At 45.8% G+C, this 18250-nt stretch overlaps 1 protein-coding gene across 4 annotated transcripts in view; it reads right to left on the bottom strand.

Annotated features, from left to right (window-relative positions):
• The window catches only part of LZTR1 (leucine zipper like transcription regulator 1), a 63302-nt gene extending 48083 nt beyond the window's left edge, over nucleotides 1-15219 (bottom strand). For 3 of the 4 annotated variants that reach the window (XM_040415991.1, XM_040415992.1, XM_040415989.1), the window contains exons 1-5: nucleotides 14926-15219; nucleotides 11770-11832; nucleotides 8010-8066; nucleotides 7299-7378; nucleotides 6149-6257 (exon numbers count right to left, since the gene is read on the bottom strand). In XM_040415991.1, the coding sequence (XP_040271925.1) occupies nucleotides 6149-6257; nucleotides 7299-7378; nucleotides 8010-8066; nucleotides 11770-11832; nucleotides 14926-15074 (458 nt within the window). In that variant the 5' untranslated portion in view covers nucleotides 15075-15219. The remainder of the gene's footprint in view (nucleotides 1-6148; nucleotides 6258-7298; nucleotides 7379-8009; nucleotides 8067-11769; nucleotides 11833-14925) is intronic. The other variant, XM_040415990.1, reaches the window with a different exon arrangement.
• Between the last annotated feature and the right edge of the window lie 3031 nt (nucleotides 15220-18250).

Raw genomic sequence — 18250 nt, 5'->3', positions numbered from 1 at the left:
TACAAATCTATACCCCCAACCTTTTATGAATTGCCCTATTTTGTCTATAAGTAGATATCTGGATTACGGAGATAGGTGTGGGTTAAAAGTACTGATATTCAACCCAAAGTACCCCACTAGATTAGACAGTTTTTTCACACACTGCCTAAAGCGGACTTGTATATAACTTTCCCTGTATTCTGGAATGAAGACAAGCTGATCTGACCTGGCTACACGGAGATCCAGGAGAAACAAATCAGACATAACAGCACCTGTCCTTTATCCATTGTCCTGCAAGTAGAGACTATCATATACTCGTGGACCTGTACTCCTATTGATGCAGACATTTTTTCACTTGGTCAACAGTACCGTGAGTAACCACATGGTGGTGATATACCTATAGCTTGATTTGATTATATCATAGTTATAATTGGATTTTAGTAATAAGAATAAATGTTATTTTTTAAGGGGAAATTTTTTGGTTCAGTTACTAATAAAATTACCCTAAAAATCTATGAATCACACTACATAAATAGCTGCGCCACGATTTATGTAGTGTGATTCATAGATTTTTAGGGTAATTTTATTAGTAAACAAATAAAAGTTATGTATTAAGGTATCCTTTTCCAATATGAGATAGTTAACCAGTGTGGTTACCTAGTATTTCAGCATTGACCATTGCTCAATTTGGTTGTGTATTCAGTTACAGAATGAAGGCAGTACAATCTCCTCATTAATGTGGAAGGAAGAAACCACCTTGGGAAGAAAGGGGGCAACTGGGCGCAGGACAACCTTGTCCTGGTGAAAAACAAAAAGGAGACCGGCAAGAGAGCGCTGCCAGCTCAGAGTCTCTGCGAATGGAGGTAATCACGACTAGAAAGGCAACCTTAAAAGAGACGCAAGAAAGGGAGATCTCCTTCAAGGGCTCGAAGGGAGAGAACTGAAGAGCATCTAAGACCAGATTCAAATCCAATAGTTCCACTGGAGAACGGAAGGGAGGGACGCGATGAGCCACCCCCTGAAGGAAGGTTTTCACTTGGGAACGAGAAGCCAAGGGCCTTTGGAAAAGAACAGACAAGGCCGAGACCTGACCATTGAGGGAGGCCAGACGGAGGACCCTTCTCAAGGTTTGCCTGAAGAAAGGCAAGAATCCTAGGAACGGAAAAAAGGAGAGGGTGAACCTCGCCAGATTCACACCAGGCAAAATAAGCCTTCCAGGTACGATGGTAAATCCTGACCGACTGGGGTTTACGTGCATGATTTGGATGACTGACTCGGAGAGGCTGCGGAACCTCAGGACCGCGGCTTCAACAGCCACGCAGTTAAATGAAGCAGAGGTAAACTCGGGTGGAACAGTGGACCTTGCGAAAGGAGGTCGGGATGCAGTGGTAGCCACCATGGAGCGTCGGCGAGCAGGAAGACGAGATCTGCGTACCACGCCCTGGGGGGCCAGTCTTGAGCCACCAATACGCCGGGACCCGATCCATTTTGAGGAGTTTGAGTACCCGAGGAAAGCGGAAGGGGAGGGAAGAGATACAGGAGACTGAATTGGGACCACGGGAGCTCCAAGGAGTCTACCGCAAGAGCCAGAGGATCCCGAGACCTGGTGATGTGAAGCGGAAGTTTGTGATTCAGACGGGAGGCGAAAAGATCTACGCCTGTGATTCCCCAACGCTGACAGAGCTGTTGAAACACCTCTGGATGGAGAGACTACTCGCTCGGGTCAAGACGTTGGCGACTGAGGAAGTTGGCTGCCCAATTGCCACCTCCGGGGATGTGGACAGCGGAGAGAGCGGGAACGTGTCCCTCTTCCCACCGCATTATGCAAGAGGCTTCCATTAGGACCGCCACGCTTCTGGTGCCCCCCTGGTGGTTCAAATAAGCCTCTGCAGTGGAGCTGTGCGTCTAAATCCAGACAGGATGTCCGCGGAGGAGGCGAGTCCAACAGGAGAGAGCTAGGTAAATGGCCCTGAGCTCCAGGATATTGATCTGCAGGGAGCTCTCCCGTATCGACCACTGAACCTGGGCTGTGAGAGACCCGAAGACTGCCCCCCAACCTGCCAGGCTGGCATCGGTGGAGATCACCTGCGAACGGGGGAAAAGAAAGGATCTGCCGAGGGAGACTGTTCAGGGGTTCAGCCACAAACGCAAGTCCCGGCGGACCTGAGGGGAAAGGCGGATCGGGCTATCGAGACCTGACGGAGACTTGTTCCACAGGGCAAGAATTGAGAGCTGAAGGGACCGGGTGTGGAATTGGGTGTAAGGCATTGCCTCGAAGGCGGCAACCATCCAGCCCAGAACACGCATGCACGCCCTGATGGACAGAGGAGACGGCTCACGAAGATGAGCCAATGAGCCACTCCTGACTGGAGAGCCACTACCTTGTCCTGGGGAAGGAACACTCATCCGAGGAGAGTGTCAAAGACCATGCCCAGGAAATCCATCCTCTGGCTGGGAACAAGGGAAGACTTGGAGTGGTTTACCAGCCACCTGAACTGGGATAGCACAGACAAGGTGATGTGGAGGCTGGACAGGCTGTCCTCCCGGGACGAAGCCTTGACCAGAAGATCGTCCAGGTAGGGTATTATTGCAACTCCTCTGGCACAGAGAAGTGCGACGAGGGGAGCCAACACCGTTGTAAAGACCCTCGGGGTACCGCGAAGCGAAGGTACCTCTGATGAGACATGCAGATAAGCATTCCGGATGTGTCTGGACGACAGAATCTCACCCACCTCGAGGGAAGCAATCACCGACCTGAGGGACTCCATGCGAAAGTGACGAACATGGACAAAATAATTGAGCGCCTTCAGATCCAAAATGGGGCGAAGAGTACCGTCCTTCTTGGGAACAGTAAAGAGGTTCGAGTAAAACCCCTGAAAACGTTCCCAGGGTCAGAACAGGAACAATCACTCCATGCGCGTGAAGGGAATGAATGGCCTGAAAAAAAGCAGCCGTCCAGGAGGGGGACCTGGGCGGCCACGATTGGAAGAACCGACCTGTGGGAAGGGCGGAGAATTCTATTTTGTATCTGGAGGAAACTACCTCCAGGACCCAGGCGTCGTCCACGCTTGCGCTCCAGTGATCCTGATAGGAGAGCAAGCGACAACCCCCCCCCCCCCCACTCGAGGGGGCGACTCGAGCGGGGGAAAACTGTCATGCAGATGATGGCTTTGAAGACTGGGGTTTGGAAGGCTTAGGGCAGGTGTGTCTGGCCTTGAACGAATAGTCTTTTTGTCCTGATGGGAGGAGGAATCCCAAAAGGAGCGAAAACGCTGTGATCGCAATGCAGACATAGGATGGCGGCGGGGACGGTTCTGGGGCAGGAGAGAAGTTTTTCCACCCGTGGCCTCAGCAATAAGCTCCTCGAAACGCTTCCTAAAAAGCCTACCACCCAGGAAGGGGAGAGATATGAGCACCTTTTTTGAGGCGGCATCCGCCCAGGCACGAGGCCAGACCGTGAGGTGGATGGCCACAGAGTTAGCTGCCGCCCTGCTAATGCGGCGGGCCAATTCCAGGGAAACATCACAAAGATACCGGACTGCCTGGAGAAGATGAGCGGCAAGGAGATGGAGCTCCCCGAGTAGAATCCGGGGGCAAGGACCGAACCAGCTGTTTGGCCCAAAACAACAAAGGCCTCTGCCACCCATGACGCAGCAAAGGCGGGACAGATAGTGGAACCTGCTGCCACGAGTGCAGACTTGGACAAGGAGTCTATCGTCTTGTCTGACGGATCAGACAAGGAAGCCGCGTCGGCCAAAGGAAGGGTGGTGGCCTTAGCAAGACGGGCCACCTGTGGATCTACCTGAGGAGGGACAGACCACATAGTAATGGACTCCTCGGAAAAGGGAAAGAGGACGTCCGAACTCTTGGCAGGCTGAAGACGCCTATACGGGTGACGCCACTCCTTGGCCAGGAGTGCGTTGTGATCCACATGGTTAGGGAAAACCAAAGTGGAGCGCCTAGAGCGGCAGAATGATAAGGATTCCTGAGCCAAGGAGGAGGGGTCTTCCTGCAAGTAGAGAGTGTCCCTAAATGCCCTGATGAGATCCTGCATGGCCACAGACAGGGCAGAGCTCCGCTCTGCTCCGATCCGGAATCTGAGTCAGAAATGTCAGATGCGGCAGGAGAGGATTCGTCGCCAGCCTCAGAGGGAGTGACCCGAGGATGCCGAGGAGCGGGACATAGTTGTGACAACCCAAGGTAGTTTGCGGGACCCGGTGTCTGAACGTGAGCGTGCCCCGTCCGCAGAGGAGTCCCTGGGAGGGGCAGAGGCGGCCGCAAGTTGGGCAAGCAAGCGGTCCAGCGACTCCACCATGGATTGGGAGAGTTGGGCAAGGTTCCCTATGTCTTTGGACAGGGAAGAGGCCCATTCAGGAGGGACCGACACAGGAGGGGTGGACGGGGCATCCCGAGAGGACCTGGGGACAAGGCACTGCGCACAGACAGGGTCAGGCTGACCACATGGCAACTTTTTATTGCCACGGGCACATGTAAAATAAGTGGCGACCCAGAGGGGGGGCTGGGAATGGGAGTCTTCTCTGAAAGAGGACATGAGGGCTGAGTGGGAGCCTGAAAAAGAAGCAGCCAGCCAGAGGCTGTCCTACCAGACCCCAGATGCTGTGTCCCCGAAGAGGTGCTGCAGCAGCCGCAGAAGAGTGCAGGAAGGCTGCAGGAGAGATCCACAAGTGCTGACAAGATGGATACCCAGAAGCAGAAGCTAAGATCAAACTCCGCCCACAGGGCAAAAGCCAGCACTTGACTTGGGAGGGATCTCCTCCCCTCCTATCCCAGAGCAGAGAGGAGCGGGGAGGGGCCAAGAAAAAAAGCCCGGGAGGCAAGGGGTGGGTTGAGGATGCGGCCTAGGCGAGGAAAAAGCAGGGGCCTCGATTACAGAAGTGGACAGAAAAGGTGTGCCATCGGCGGGTAGGAACCGCAGGAAACCGGGGGCCCTGCGGGAAAACGGGGGGCAAAAAGGTTCACCGGGGAGAGTTATGGGTGGCCACTGGCCAGGGAGGAGAAGGGAGCCCAAGGGAGGGAAGAAAAAGGGCCCCCCACAAGAGTGGAGAAAATTTCACCCTCCTTGGAAAAACAGGGGGGAAAGGTAAACTCCCCAGGCTCCCCGAATATTCCACCCCCTGGCCCGAAGAGGGGAACTAACCCAGGAGACCCCCCCATGGGGCAGGGACGCAGGGGAGAGTACTTACCATCGATGTCTTCAGGAGCCGCAGGGTCGCCCCTTCGGCAAACTCGCATGGTGTAGAAAAGGAACGTGAATGACTCCAATTACATGAGATGTCACCTGTGAGTCAATGGATTAATAATTTATTCTGCCTGTGACTTTCTCATGTTCTTATATCTCTTTATTAGAATGTAAGGTAATTTTTAACTGATTCTATGGGGAATTTGAGGGTGCCATGGATTCATCAGAATGATGTCCTAAAAAAAACTTGCCAGTCATAAAGACTTTATTGCCAGTCAGGACTGATTAGATTGTCATAAAGCATACCCATACATTCAGATAACTTTTCATAATAAGCTGCCACATGTGTGTACATGAGTGATGGCATTAGAGATTACCATTATATATCTTGAATCTGATTTTTTTTTTGTTGCATAATACATAATATACACATGGAAAACCAAGAGAATCTGCTCCTTAACAGTCAGAAGCACCATATAGGACATTATAGAGAAGTACTGGGCAGTAGTGATGTGAATAAAGCATTTGGAGTGAGATATAACACTTATTAGCTGCTGAATCATTCCTCAGTTGTGTCTGTCTCTCTGCACTTCCTTCCTCCCCTTTCAATAGAGGGACGTAGTTGTAAGCTATAGTGCTTGGGAAGCAGAAGCAGTTCAAGTGCCAAGTCACTGAGCCTCAGCACAGGCACGAGAATATGAGATGTCTAGCCCTGTCAATCACTGGGGATAGGGGAGTGCACAGAGGAGATGAGCGTTTCAATAGCCGTGCTCCAAGACTTCTGGCCTATCCCTTGGTATTCGAAAGAGCCAATTAGCATATTAATAAAAAGGCACATATCTCAAGAATGCTTCCACATACAAAGAAAACTAAGGTATCCTTTTACTCAGCATGGTCAACCGTAGCAGGCAGCAGGCCTGGTTTAATAGGGTTGATCATGCTGACAGATGCTCTTTAATATCTACCAACCTTCCTTCAATTTTCCATTCTGTCCAGAGACCGGTCCCAAACTTGTATTCAAAGAGATCATTCTTATTCTTCAGATTGGAATTAGAATAGATGTCACCAGTATAGCCGCCTGGGAATCACAAAACACAACCCCCATTAGACACGAGGATAGTTGTTAGTCGTTTTAAATCCTACCCGAAAGGTAAGCACTGAAGCTGGAAACTGATGGAGTTACATGGTGAATATAGGATCTTTTATTTCCAAAGATTTAGGGCCTTTTGGGGGGATTTTTATAATAAACTGGACAACCTCTCTAAGGTGCCTATACATCTTTACTAGCTGTCTGCCAACAGCTCTTTCTCTATCCCAACTGCCTCAGTCATATACACGCGTGGTTCAGCATGCATTTTCAATGAGGACTGAGATGAAAAAGCCATTGCCAGACATCTCTAGTGGCGGCTTATCTCCCAGCGGAACAAAAGAATCAGTCGTTGAAATGCAATGCACTTGATCCTTCTCTTCCCCAACATCATCTGTCAGGGAAGATTCGGAGCTCCACATTCACCTTAGATGGTTGGCCGGTCCCACTGAAAATGACAGGTTCGGCTAACAATAGTCTAATGCGATCGGGGCCTTTGCAGTCTCAAATGGACTAAAACCTACACAGTGGAAAAGAATTACTGATCCAATGATCAATCACATGAAAAGAGCCAATAATATATGCTACAGTATCATTTCTTTATGTCTCACTGCTAGCTACCTATGGCTTAAGCTTTGAGGACACTATAAGGCCTCATGCACACAACCATGTCCATTTTGTGGTCCAGAAAACATGGATCCGCTAAATACTGGTACTGGTCCATGTGCATGCTGCAGTTTTCTCAGTCTCCTCACTAGAACTGGCTATTCTTGTCTGCACAATGGTCAACAATAAGACATGTTCTATAATTTGGGGGACAGCCATGTGGATACTGATTTTTTTGTGGACCATAGAAAAGAATAGGTCCGTGTACAGTCTGCAAAAAAATGCCAATTGGACATGAACCCAAAAAACGGTCATGTGCATGAGGCCTAAAGCTGTAATCGTGCAAGACAGAACTATGTTCTAACTGGCAGGAAACCATATACTCGACATGCCAAGACACTTCAGTTCCAGATTACTGGTACTCACCAAACACAAACATGCTGCTTCCATAGACCACTGCAGAATGGTGATATCTTGATGCAGGTGGAGTTCCTGTAGTAAAAGCCCTGTTGGAAGCGCAATACAGTAAAAGTTATACATTCTATAACGTACAATCACAAGACTGTATCCGTTTTGCAGGCTTCCAAGTTCTTCCGGGTCCGTGTGGCAGTGTCGCAAAAGATAAAACATGTCCTCTCTTTGGCCGCAATACGCGGATCGCGGACCCATTGTAGTCAATAGGTCCGCACCTTAATGTGAGGTGTACATGGCCAGTGTCTGTGTTTTCTAGATCGACAAAACGGACAGTCATGTGAACGCACCCTAATGCCGTGTATATGAACAATCAGAAAAGGCAGTCTTGCCTTTATACCTAAACCATACATCTACACATTAGTTTAGACTTAATTGTAAGCACTAAAGGAAAGGAGTCAGCTCTTCTCTATCATGACCAGACCGTAGAGAGAGTAGAGAGACATGTCAGAGACTCGGTCAGCCCGTCATCTACATCTACGCTTTGTCTCTCCTTGTGGCCAGTGATACATGTACCATGTTGCTTAGCACTAAAGCCTTAGAAACATTCTTCTATGGACATTCATGTAAGAAAATCTACTAATTTGTGTAGAAGGGCGTTTTCTTCACTAGGTATGTTTGAGTACTTGCGTTGCTTCTACCTTGCTTGGACAGTGCCGCACATACCTGCACCAGGAGCAGTCTTTCACGTCAAATCTCAGCAAGTCATTCAACATGTTCTTCCTGTTTATAACGAGCAATGAATTAGTACATATTCACTTACTATAAACGGCACATACGGCAGTCCTGACCGAATGCATTTATCTCCAATAAATTCAACAGTATCTCAACTTTCACCCATCTCCTGATATGTCAGAAGAAAATGGTATATAAGGCAGAAAAAAAGACATCTGTCCATCCAGTTCGGCCGGTTATCCTGCAAGTTGATCCAAAGGAAGGGAAAAAAATATAAAAATAACTTGTGAGGTAGAAGCTAATTTTCCCCACTTAAGGGGTTTGCACTGTGAGAGCTGGGACCCTTCCTCTTTGGGATGTCTGTAAAGTACTCATTTGCTGACCAACAGTTCTAAAGAATATTACAGTGCTGCCCATAATTATTCATACCCCTGGCAAATTTTGACTTAAAGTTACTTTTATATTAGATATTTACTAAAATAAATCCCACAATTAGATAAATATTGTAAATGACTGCAATTAGTTATCTGGCTAATACACATACATCAAGGATACATAACACCACGTTCACCATATATAAGTGTAACTCAAGCACAGAGTTTTGTTCCAGCCACTGAGTTGTACCTTTACCATCTCTATGATGAATCTGCCAATATCATACTGACAGAGGAAACGCGTCGGGACTTTGAAATATCTGGAAATCTGGAATACATGAACTGGGAGTTATAGGGCAAGTTGTTTTTAGGGTCAGCCACCGATAAGTGGGGTCGCTCTCTAGGGGGTGATTCTTCCGCATTTAGGCGGTAGACCTCTCCGCTTTCAGGCAGGGCCTGATAGAATTTCTAGGGACATATCTCCCACTCCTATTCCACTATTTTCATTGGAAAAGGGGGAAAAAGATAACACTGCTAAAATATCTTTGGATCCTTTATACAGTGGACGACTCTACAACAAAGATCGTTTGGATCCACCTATCAGAACCTAGGCCCACCACACCAGCCTGGAGTATTTGTGCATCAAACCGTGAGTGGTTATGACAAAATTCAGTGCTTGAGTTACACTTGTATATGGTGAACGTGGTGTTATGTATCCTTGATGTATTAGCCAGATAACTAATTGCAGTCATTTACAATATTTATCTAATTGAGGGATTTATTTTAGTAAATATCTAATATAAAAGTTACCGTAAGTTTTAAGTAGGTAAAATTTTCAGTGAATTACAGTTTATAATACCTACACAAATATGTATTAATACCACTGTGAATTTCTTACTTTTATTCAACCAGCAAGTAATTTTTTGACGGGAAATGACATAGGTGTCTCCCAAAAGATAATAAGACGATGTACAAGAGGCATTATTGTGGGGGGGAAAAAAAAACCATTTCTCAGCTTTTATTTACATTTGAGCAAAAAATACAAGATGTTACGCACTGTGGAAAATCTTAGAGGACGTGGTCGGAAGCCAAAAGTGACACCTGTGCTGGCCAGGAGGATAGTTAGAGAGGTGAAAAAGAATCCAAGGATCACCACCAAGGCCATCCTGGAGAATCTGGGCTCTGCTGGTGGCAAGGTCTCAAGGCAGACAATCCAACGGACACTGCCCACTGCTGGGTTCCACGGATGCAGACCAAGGAGGACGCCACTTCTCCAGATAAGAGACACAAAAGCTAGCTTGGCTTTTGCAAAAGCTCATCTGGACAAAGAAGAAGACTTCTGGTCTTCTGTGTTATGATCAGATGAAACAAAAATGTAATTGTTTGGTCACAATGATGTTTCCTTCATTTGGCGTAAAAAAGGAGAAGCCTTCAACCCAAAGAACACCATCCCCACTGTCAAACAGGGTGGTGGGAACATAATGCTTTGGGGGTGTTTTTCAGCCAATGGACCAGGGAAACTAATCACAGTAAACGGCACCATGAAAAAAGAGCAATACATGAGGATTCTCAACGACAACATCAGGCAGTCTGCAGAGAAACTTGGCCTTGGACACCAGTGGACATTTCAGCATGACAATGGCCCAAAACACAAAGCAAAAGTGGTGAAGAAATGGTTAGCAGACAACAACATTAACGTTTTGGAGTGGCCCAGCCAGAGTCCAGACTTGAATCCAATTGAGAATCTGTGGAGGGAGCTAAAGATCAGGGTGATGGCAAGAAGACCCTCCAACCTGAAAGATTTGGAGCTCATTGCTAAAGATGAATGGGCAAAAATACCCGTGGAGACATGCAAAAAGCTGGTCTGCAATTATAGGAAGCGTTTGATTGCTGTTATAGCCAAGAAAGGCTTTTCTATTGATTATTGAGAAGGGTATGAATAATTTTGGACTGGACATTTTTTGCTCAAATGTAAAGAAAAGCTGAGAAATGTTTTTTCCCCACAATACTTGTACATAGTCTTATTATCATTTGGGAGACACCTATGTCATTTCCCGTCAAAAAATTACTTGCTGGTTGAATAAAAGTAACTTCAAGTCAAAATTTGCCAGGGGTATGAATAATTATGGGCAGCACTGTATATACCAATAATTCTGTTTGTACCGGGTGTCGGACCCCAACGATCAGATACTGATGACCTATCCAGAGGATAGGTCATCAGTATTAAAGGGGTTGTCCAGGTTCAGAGCTGAACCCAGACATATGCCCTTCTTCACCCAGGCAGCCCCTCTGAGATGAGCATTGGAGCATTTCATGCTCCGATGCTCTCCCTTGCCCTGCGCTAAATTGCTGTCCGCTTGACGAAACTGAGCCAAATGGATCCAGTTGTATTATGTCTTCTATAGCCATGATGGATCCGTCATGAACACCATTGAAAGTCAATTGGGGACAGATCCGTTTTCTATTGTGCCAGTGAAAACGGATCCGTCCCCATTGACTTACATTGTGTGCCAGGACGAATCCGTTTCACTGACACAATCTGGCACAATAGAAAACTGATCCGTCCCCCATTGACTTTCAATGGTGTTCATGACGGATCCATCATGGCTATAGAAGACATAATACAACTGGATCCGTTCATGACGGATGCATGCGGTTGTATTATTGTAACAGATCCGTTTTTGCAGATCCATGACAGATCCGCCCAAATCGCGAGTGTGAAAGTAGCCTTATATATACTGGTATATAATTTTTTTTAAAGGGAACCTGTCACCAGGATTTTGTGTATAGAGCTGAGGACATGGGTTGCTAGATGGCCGCTAGCACATCCGCAATACCCAGTCCCCATAGCTCTGTGTGCTTTTAAGGTGTAAAGAAACTGATTTGATACATATGCAAATTAACCTGAGAGGAGTCCTGTCCCTGACTCATCTCACATACAGGACTCACAATAAAAGCACACAGAGCTATGGGGACTGGGTATTGCGGATGTGCTAGCGGCCATCTAGCAACCCATGTCCTCAACTCTATACACAAAATCCCAGTGACAGGTTCCCTTTAAGGGTGCATTCACACGACTATGTATTTTGCCATCTGCAAAACACGTATCCGCAAAAAATATGGATGACGTCCATGTGACATTCAGGTTGCATCCATTTTTTTGCGGATCCATTGTAACAATGCCTATCCTTGTCCGCAAAACGGACAAGAACAGGACATGTTCTATCTTTTTTAAAGGGCTACAGAACGGACATACGGATTTTTTGCAGACCCACTAAAATGAATGGGTCCGCATCCTATCCGCAAAAAATGCTAATTGGATGTGGACCAAAGATACGGTTGTGTAAATAGGGCCTTAATTCAATGACATCACTTACCCATTATCACCACCAAAAACGTAAATGGCGTCTTTGTAAGCAACAACGGTGTGTTTGCTTCGTCTGTAAAACACAGAATAAACAGGGTTACGTGTATATTAGGGCTTGTTCACACAATCTGTATAGTTTATGAAGATAAAACAGGTCAGTTTAGGACTTTGTCTTTGCTGCCATCTGTTTCCATTCTAGTCTGTGTGTTTTTTTTTTCCTTTTTAAATGCTATGAATAATATGAATACAGCTTAACAGAACCGTACATGGGTCCCTGGGTCATGGCGGTCATACATACAGTAAAGTGCAGTATTATTAAAAAGGACATGTCACCTCTCCTGACATGTCTGTTTTAGGAACTACTTGCACTTCTTCATGTAATAACAATTCTGGAGCATCTCTGCCATTTCTCTATTACTCCTACTAGAAGTTCATGAACGTATTGCCAGAAGGTCTACCTGGAGGTTACCAGTTGGGGGGGGGGGGGGGGGGTGTCCCTGAACAGCTGGAACTGTGCAGGGACCCCCCCCCCCCCCAATTGTTAATACCGAGATATACCTTTATTGCAAACTGCTGGCAATACATTGAACTTTCTTTTATTACAAGGGCAACACAAGTAGTACCTAAAACAGAAATGTCTGGAGAGGAAACGGGTCCTCTAAGACCTGATGAAACGACACTTTAAATTAAGTGACTCAGGCGAAACATGAATCAATACAGCAGCAGACTGCCGTCGGCCTATTACAAACGTGGGCCCACTGATATCACTGATACAAGCTGCTGTTACAGAACAGAATATTAAGGCTTATTCACATGAATATACTTTTCATCTGTGTGCACCACGGATTGCATTCGGACCACAGAGAGGTGCAATTCATACCACCGTTGGGAATCTGTGCTGAGAAAAGGGTGCGTCCTACTCATGGGACAATGACCCATATACAGGTAGGTGTCTAACAGCTATGTGAGCACACTGCGATGACTGTAAAAGGGGCCTCATCTCAGACTGATGGCATATCACTAGGACCTGAAAGGTGCGTGTCCCACCTCTGAGACCCAGAACAGGCCCCTGAAAGTGATGCGATGTGCGCTCTCCACTCACTTCTATCGCTGAGCGAGACAGTACTCTGCTATTTTCCGCAGACCCATAGAAGTGAATGGAAGGCGGGCATGCATGAGGTGCCAGTCCCTCTATCACAGCAGTTTGTAGAAATAATCAGTCGGCACTCATATCCTGGGCTGCAGGCCCAAACATCCAAGTAGCAGACGTGGATCAGCAGCCACTTTTTGATGAACAGAACACAGGCAGATGTCTATCCAGAACCAGGAGTGGATCCTCCATCTTGAGGTAGAAAGGAACGATCTGCATAGGTTCTGCTCCCACTTCTCTTTTGGATAGCAGACACGTCTAACAAAACGCTGATGTGTGAATAAGGCCTAAAAGGCGTTGTCGAGTCACACAAAAACGCAGGCAGCGGATGCAAATGGTCTAAAATAACAAGAGTCATACCTTTCTCTCCAGTCCTCACCCTGCAGCCAATCACTGGCCTTAGCAGCACATGGGATGTCACCGCTGCAGCCAAGAACACACACAGTGGTGGGAGGGATGAAGGGGAAATAAAGGAAGTATTGCTTCTATTGTTATTTTAAACCATTTACAGCCGTTTCCCAAATTTGTGTTAAAAGGGGTTATCTGAGATTTGGATATTGATGGTCTCCTCAGGATAGGTCATCAATATCACATTGACAGGTTCGGCCTCTTCCTAGGCCAGTGATGTCTCCTTTATCACTCACATGGCCTCGGCGCAGCTCAACCCCATTCAAGCCACTATCCAACAGACAGCAATGTGCTTGGCAAGCTGGAGGCGGCCATGGTGCTCCCCAGAGCCCCGCGACCTCCTCAAACAGATGATTGGTGGGGAGCTGGGAGTCAGACCCCCGCAGATTAAATTTTGATGGCCTATCAACGTGAAAACCTCGGAAATCCCTTTAATAAATTGCCCCCACACTACCACACAGTTGGCGTAAATGTAGAATAAGGGTACTTTCACACTAGCGTTTTTCTTTTCCGGCACGGAGTTCCGTCCTAGGGGCTCAATACCGGAAAAGAACTGCTCAGTTTCATCCCCATGTATTCTGAATGGAGAGAAATCCGTTCAGGATGCATCAGGATGTCTTCAGTTCAGTCACTGAACGGCATTTTGGACGGAATGAAATACCGCAGCATGCTGCAGTTTTATCTCTGTCCAAAATTCCCGAACACTTGCTGGAATGCCGGATAATTTACATTGAAATGTATTAGTGCCGGATCCGGCATTAAAAATACCGCAATGCCGGATTCGTCCTTCCGGTATGCGCATACGCAGACCTGTAAAAATGTTAAAAAAAAAATAAAAAAAAATAGAAACAGATCAGTTTGTCCGTATGACAAACAGAGAGACGGATCCGTTCTCGCAATACATTTGTGAGACGGATCTGCATCTGGATACAAATGCTGTCCGTTTGCATGCCGATTGCCTGATCCGGCAGGCAGTTCCAGCGACGGAACTGCTTGCCGGATCACTCTGCCGCAGGTGTGAAAGTAGCATAAAATGGTGCAATACAACAACACCTTTAATATGCATTATAAGTCGTATCTATCACAGAATAAGATTAAAGGGGCTCTCTACAGATACTGATGACCTCAAGTGAATGGGAGATTAGAGTCAGTACGAGAGTGCAGACCCTTCTGCTTCTGTTCTTACACTTAGGGCGTCATTTATTATCCAGAAATACACCTAGAAATCTGCGACTTTTCCCCGCTCAGGGCAGGTCTATAGAAGTGGGCGTGGCCCGACTCATTTATTTTCTACACCTGTTTAGACTTAGAAAGCGATCAGCTCAGAAGCAGTCTTACATTTAGAACTGGACGTAGAGGCCGGCGCCTCTTCATAACTCCAGCAGATCCACCGCCAGCTATAGGGGATATTAAGACCGGTATCTTAATAGATGACCCCCTTAGTCTCTGGCTGATCGAGGGGGTGTCAGACCTGCACTGACGACCTGTCCGGAGGACCCCTTTAAAAATGGGGCGTTCCTTTAAACCATACCACACACTGCCCTGTTTCCCCCAACATACATTTCAGAGACGCCCCCACATGTGGGGTGACTAGGCTGAGGCTCTTACCTGGCCCCCACAAACTCGTCACAGGGCAGCAGCCTCCTCCAGCGGTGAACACTCTCAAAGGGCCCGAAATTCAGAGTCAAGTACTCAACACTGTCAGAGCAGCTGTGGTCGAAGTCTACACTGGGGGCCACCTTAGACTTGCACGCCATTGGGGCGCAGGCTACAAGCACTGGCACCGTATATGATGGAATGTACAGGGTAGGCTCTGCCCTCACAGCTCAGCCATGGCACAGCAGAGCACCCGACTGCCGGGCACAGCAGCCATCTGACTGTCACTGCACTTCACCAGGAAGAGAAGTCACAGGAGCGGCGACAGGAAGAGAGCGGAATCAGCGGGACGACGGGACAGAACGGCCCAGACTATCAGTCCAACCTAGTGACTCTATGGTAAGTGGTAATTACTGTACTGCAGCGACATCTAGTGTTGGAAAACCAAACCAATGCCATGATATTATTTTAGCGCCATTTTGTATATTCATATTCTTGAAGGAAATCTGCCACTTGTAGTCCTGACCTTTTATACATTTGCTTCACACCCAAGACTAATCATATGAAGGGCTCTGTTCACACGGATGTCCAGGGGGTGGGAATGGGCTTCAAATGTTAAACAACAGGTTCCATATGTGGCTGACAAAGTTATTTGTGTAGGATGCATGCTGTGTATTGGGACACAAGAAAATAGTCAAATAAAAAGATACAATATCCAATCTACACAATATATAAAAAAAGAACGAGGCTGAAGTTGGTTTCTTATTCGTCCAGTTTCTTATTCACTGAAGTTGGTTTCTTATTCGGCAGTTTCTTATACATTACTATGACAAATAAACCTTTTTTCCTCTTATTCCTCTGCAGTAAATCTGTTTTTTTTCTACATAAATGTTAAATATTATTTGTGAACAATCAGATTAATAAAAAAAAAATCTACATTATTGGTGTTTTTACTGAAAAAAACGATAGTGAAAAATGGATGAAAAAATATGCATTTTAAATAAGTAACTGAGGAATATAAGGGGTTAAACGCCGTTGGGCCACTAATCAAAGGGTTAAAATATAAAGAGTAAGGACCCCTCCATAATACCCAACTGTACCCAGCCTGGCCCAAACTGTGGATTGGCAGGAAAACAGGTGCCAACCTTGCCAACTATATACATTTTCAGTATTTTGAATAAGTAACTGAGGAATTTAAGGGGTTAAACGCCGTTGGGCCACTAATCTAAGGGTGGAAATATAAAGAGTAAGGGCCCCTCCATAATACCCAACTGTATCCAGCCTGGCCCAAACAGTGGATTGGCAAGAAAACAGGTGCCAACCTTGCCAACTATATACATTTTCAGCATTTTGAATAAGTAACTGAAGAATTTAAGGGGTTAAACGCCGTTGGGCCACTAATCTAAGGGTGGAAATATAAAGAGTAAGGGCCCCTCCATAATACCCAACTGTACCCAGCCTGGCCCAAACTGTGGATTGGCAGGAAAACAGGTGCCAACCTTGCCAACTATATACATTTTCAGCATTTTGAATAAGTAACTGAGATATATATGGGGTTAAACGCTGTTGGGCCACTTATCTAAGGGTGTAAATATATAGAGTAAGGGCCCCTCCATAATACCCAACTGTATCCCTTACTCTTTATATTTCCACCCTTAGATTAGTGGCCCAACGGCGTTTAACCCCTTAAATTCCTCAGTTACTTATTCAAAATGCTGAAAATGTATATAGTTGGCAAGGTTGGCACCTGTTTTAATGCCAATCCACAGTTTGGGCCGGGCTGGGTACAGTTGCGTATTATGGAGGGGTCCTTACTCTTTATATTTCCACCCTTAGATTAGTGGCCCAACAGCGTTTAACCCCTTAAATTCCTCAGTTACTTATTCAAAATGCTGAAAATGTATATAGTTGGCAAGGTTGGCACCTATTTTAATGCCAATCCACAGTTTGGGCCAGGCTGGATACAGTTGGGTATTATAGAGGGGTCCTTACTCTTTATATTTCCACCCTTAGATTAGTGGCCCAACGGCGTTTAACCCCTTAAATTCCTCCATTACTTATTCAGAATGTAGAAAATGTATATTAGCAAGGTTGGCACCTGTTTTCTTGCCAATCCAAAGTTTGGGCCAGGCTGGATACAGTTGGGTATTATGGAGGGGTCCTTACTCTTTGTATTTCCAACCTTAGATTAGTGGCCCAACAGCGTTTAACCCCTTAAATTACTCAGTTACTTATTCAAAATGTTGAAAATGTATATAGTTGGCAAGGTTGGCACCTGTTTTCTTGCCAATCCACAGTTTGGGCCAGGCTGTATACAGTTGGGTATTATGGAGGGGCCCTTACTCTATATATTTACACCCTTAGATTAGTGGCCCAACAGCGTTTAACCCCTTATATTCCTCAGTTACTTATTCAAAATGCTGAAAATGTATATAGTTGGCAAGGTTGGCACCTGTTTTCCTGCCAATCCACAGTTTGGGCCAGGCTGGATACAGTTGGGTATTATGGAGGGGCCCTTACTCTTTATATTTCCACCCTTAGATTAGTGGCCCAACGGCGTTTAACCCCTTAAATTCCTCAGTTACTTATTCAAAATGCTGAAAATGTATATAGTTGGCAAGGTTGGCACCTGTTTTCTTGCCAATCCACAGTTTGGGCCAGGCTGGGTACAGTTGGGTGTTATGGAGGGGTCCTTACTCTTTATATTTCTACCCTTAGATCAGTGGCCCAACGGCATTTAACCCCTTAAATTCCTCAGTTACTTATTCAAAATGCATATTTTTTCATCCATTTTTCACTATCGTTTTTTTTTGTAAAAACACAAATAATGTAGATTTTTTTTTATTAATCTGATTGTTCACAAATAATATTTAACATTTATGTAGAAAAAAACAGATTTACTGCAGAGGAATAAGAGAAAAAAAGGTTTATTTGTCATAGTAATGTATAAGAAACTGCCGAATAAGAAACCAACTTCAGTGAATAAGAAACTGGACGAATAAGAAACCAACTTCAGCCTCGTAAAAAAAGACGTATGTATGTATGTATGTGTGTGTATATGAGTGTGTGTATATGTGTATGTATGAGTATGAGTGTGTGTATGTATGTATGTGTGTGTATATGTGTATGTATGAGTGTGTGTATGTATGAGTGTGTGTATGTATGTATGTATGTATGTGTGTGTATATGAGTGTGTGTATATGTGTATGTATGAGTATGAGTGTGTGTATGTATGTGTGTGTATATGTGTATGTATGAGTGTGTGTATGTATGAGTGTGTGTATGTATGTGTGTATGTATGAGTGTGTGTATGTATGTATGTATGTATGAGTGTGTG

This window comes from Bufo bufo, chromosome 2 (genome assembly GCF_905171765.1).
Source record: "Bufo bufo chromosome 2, aBufBuf1.1, whole genome shotgun sequence".
Classification (NCBI taxonomy): domain Eukaryota; kingdom Metazoa; phylum Chordata; class Amphibia; order Anura; family Bufonidae; genus Bufo; species Bufo bufo.
The sequence above is the reverse complement of the archived record's forward strand: the minus strand, read 5'-3'. Positions and strand labels throughout refer to the sequence as shown.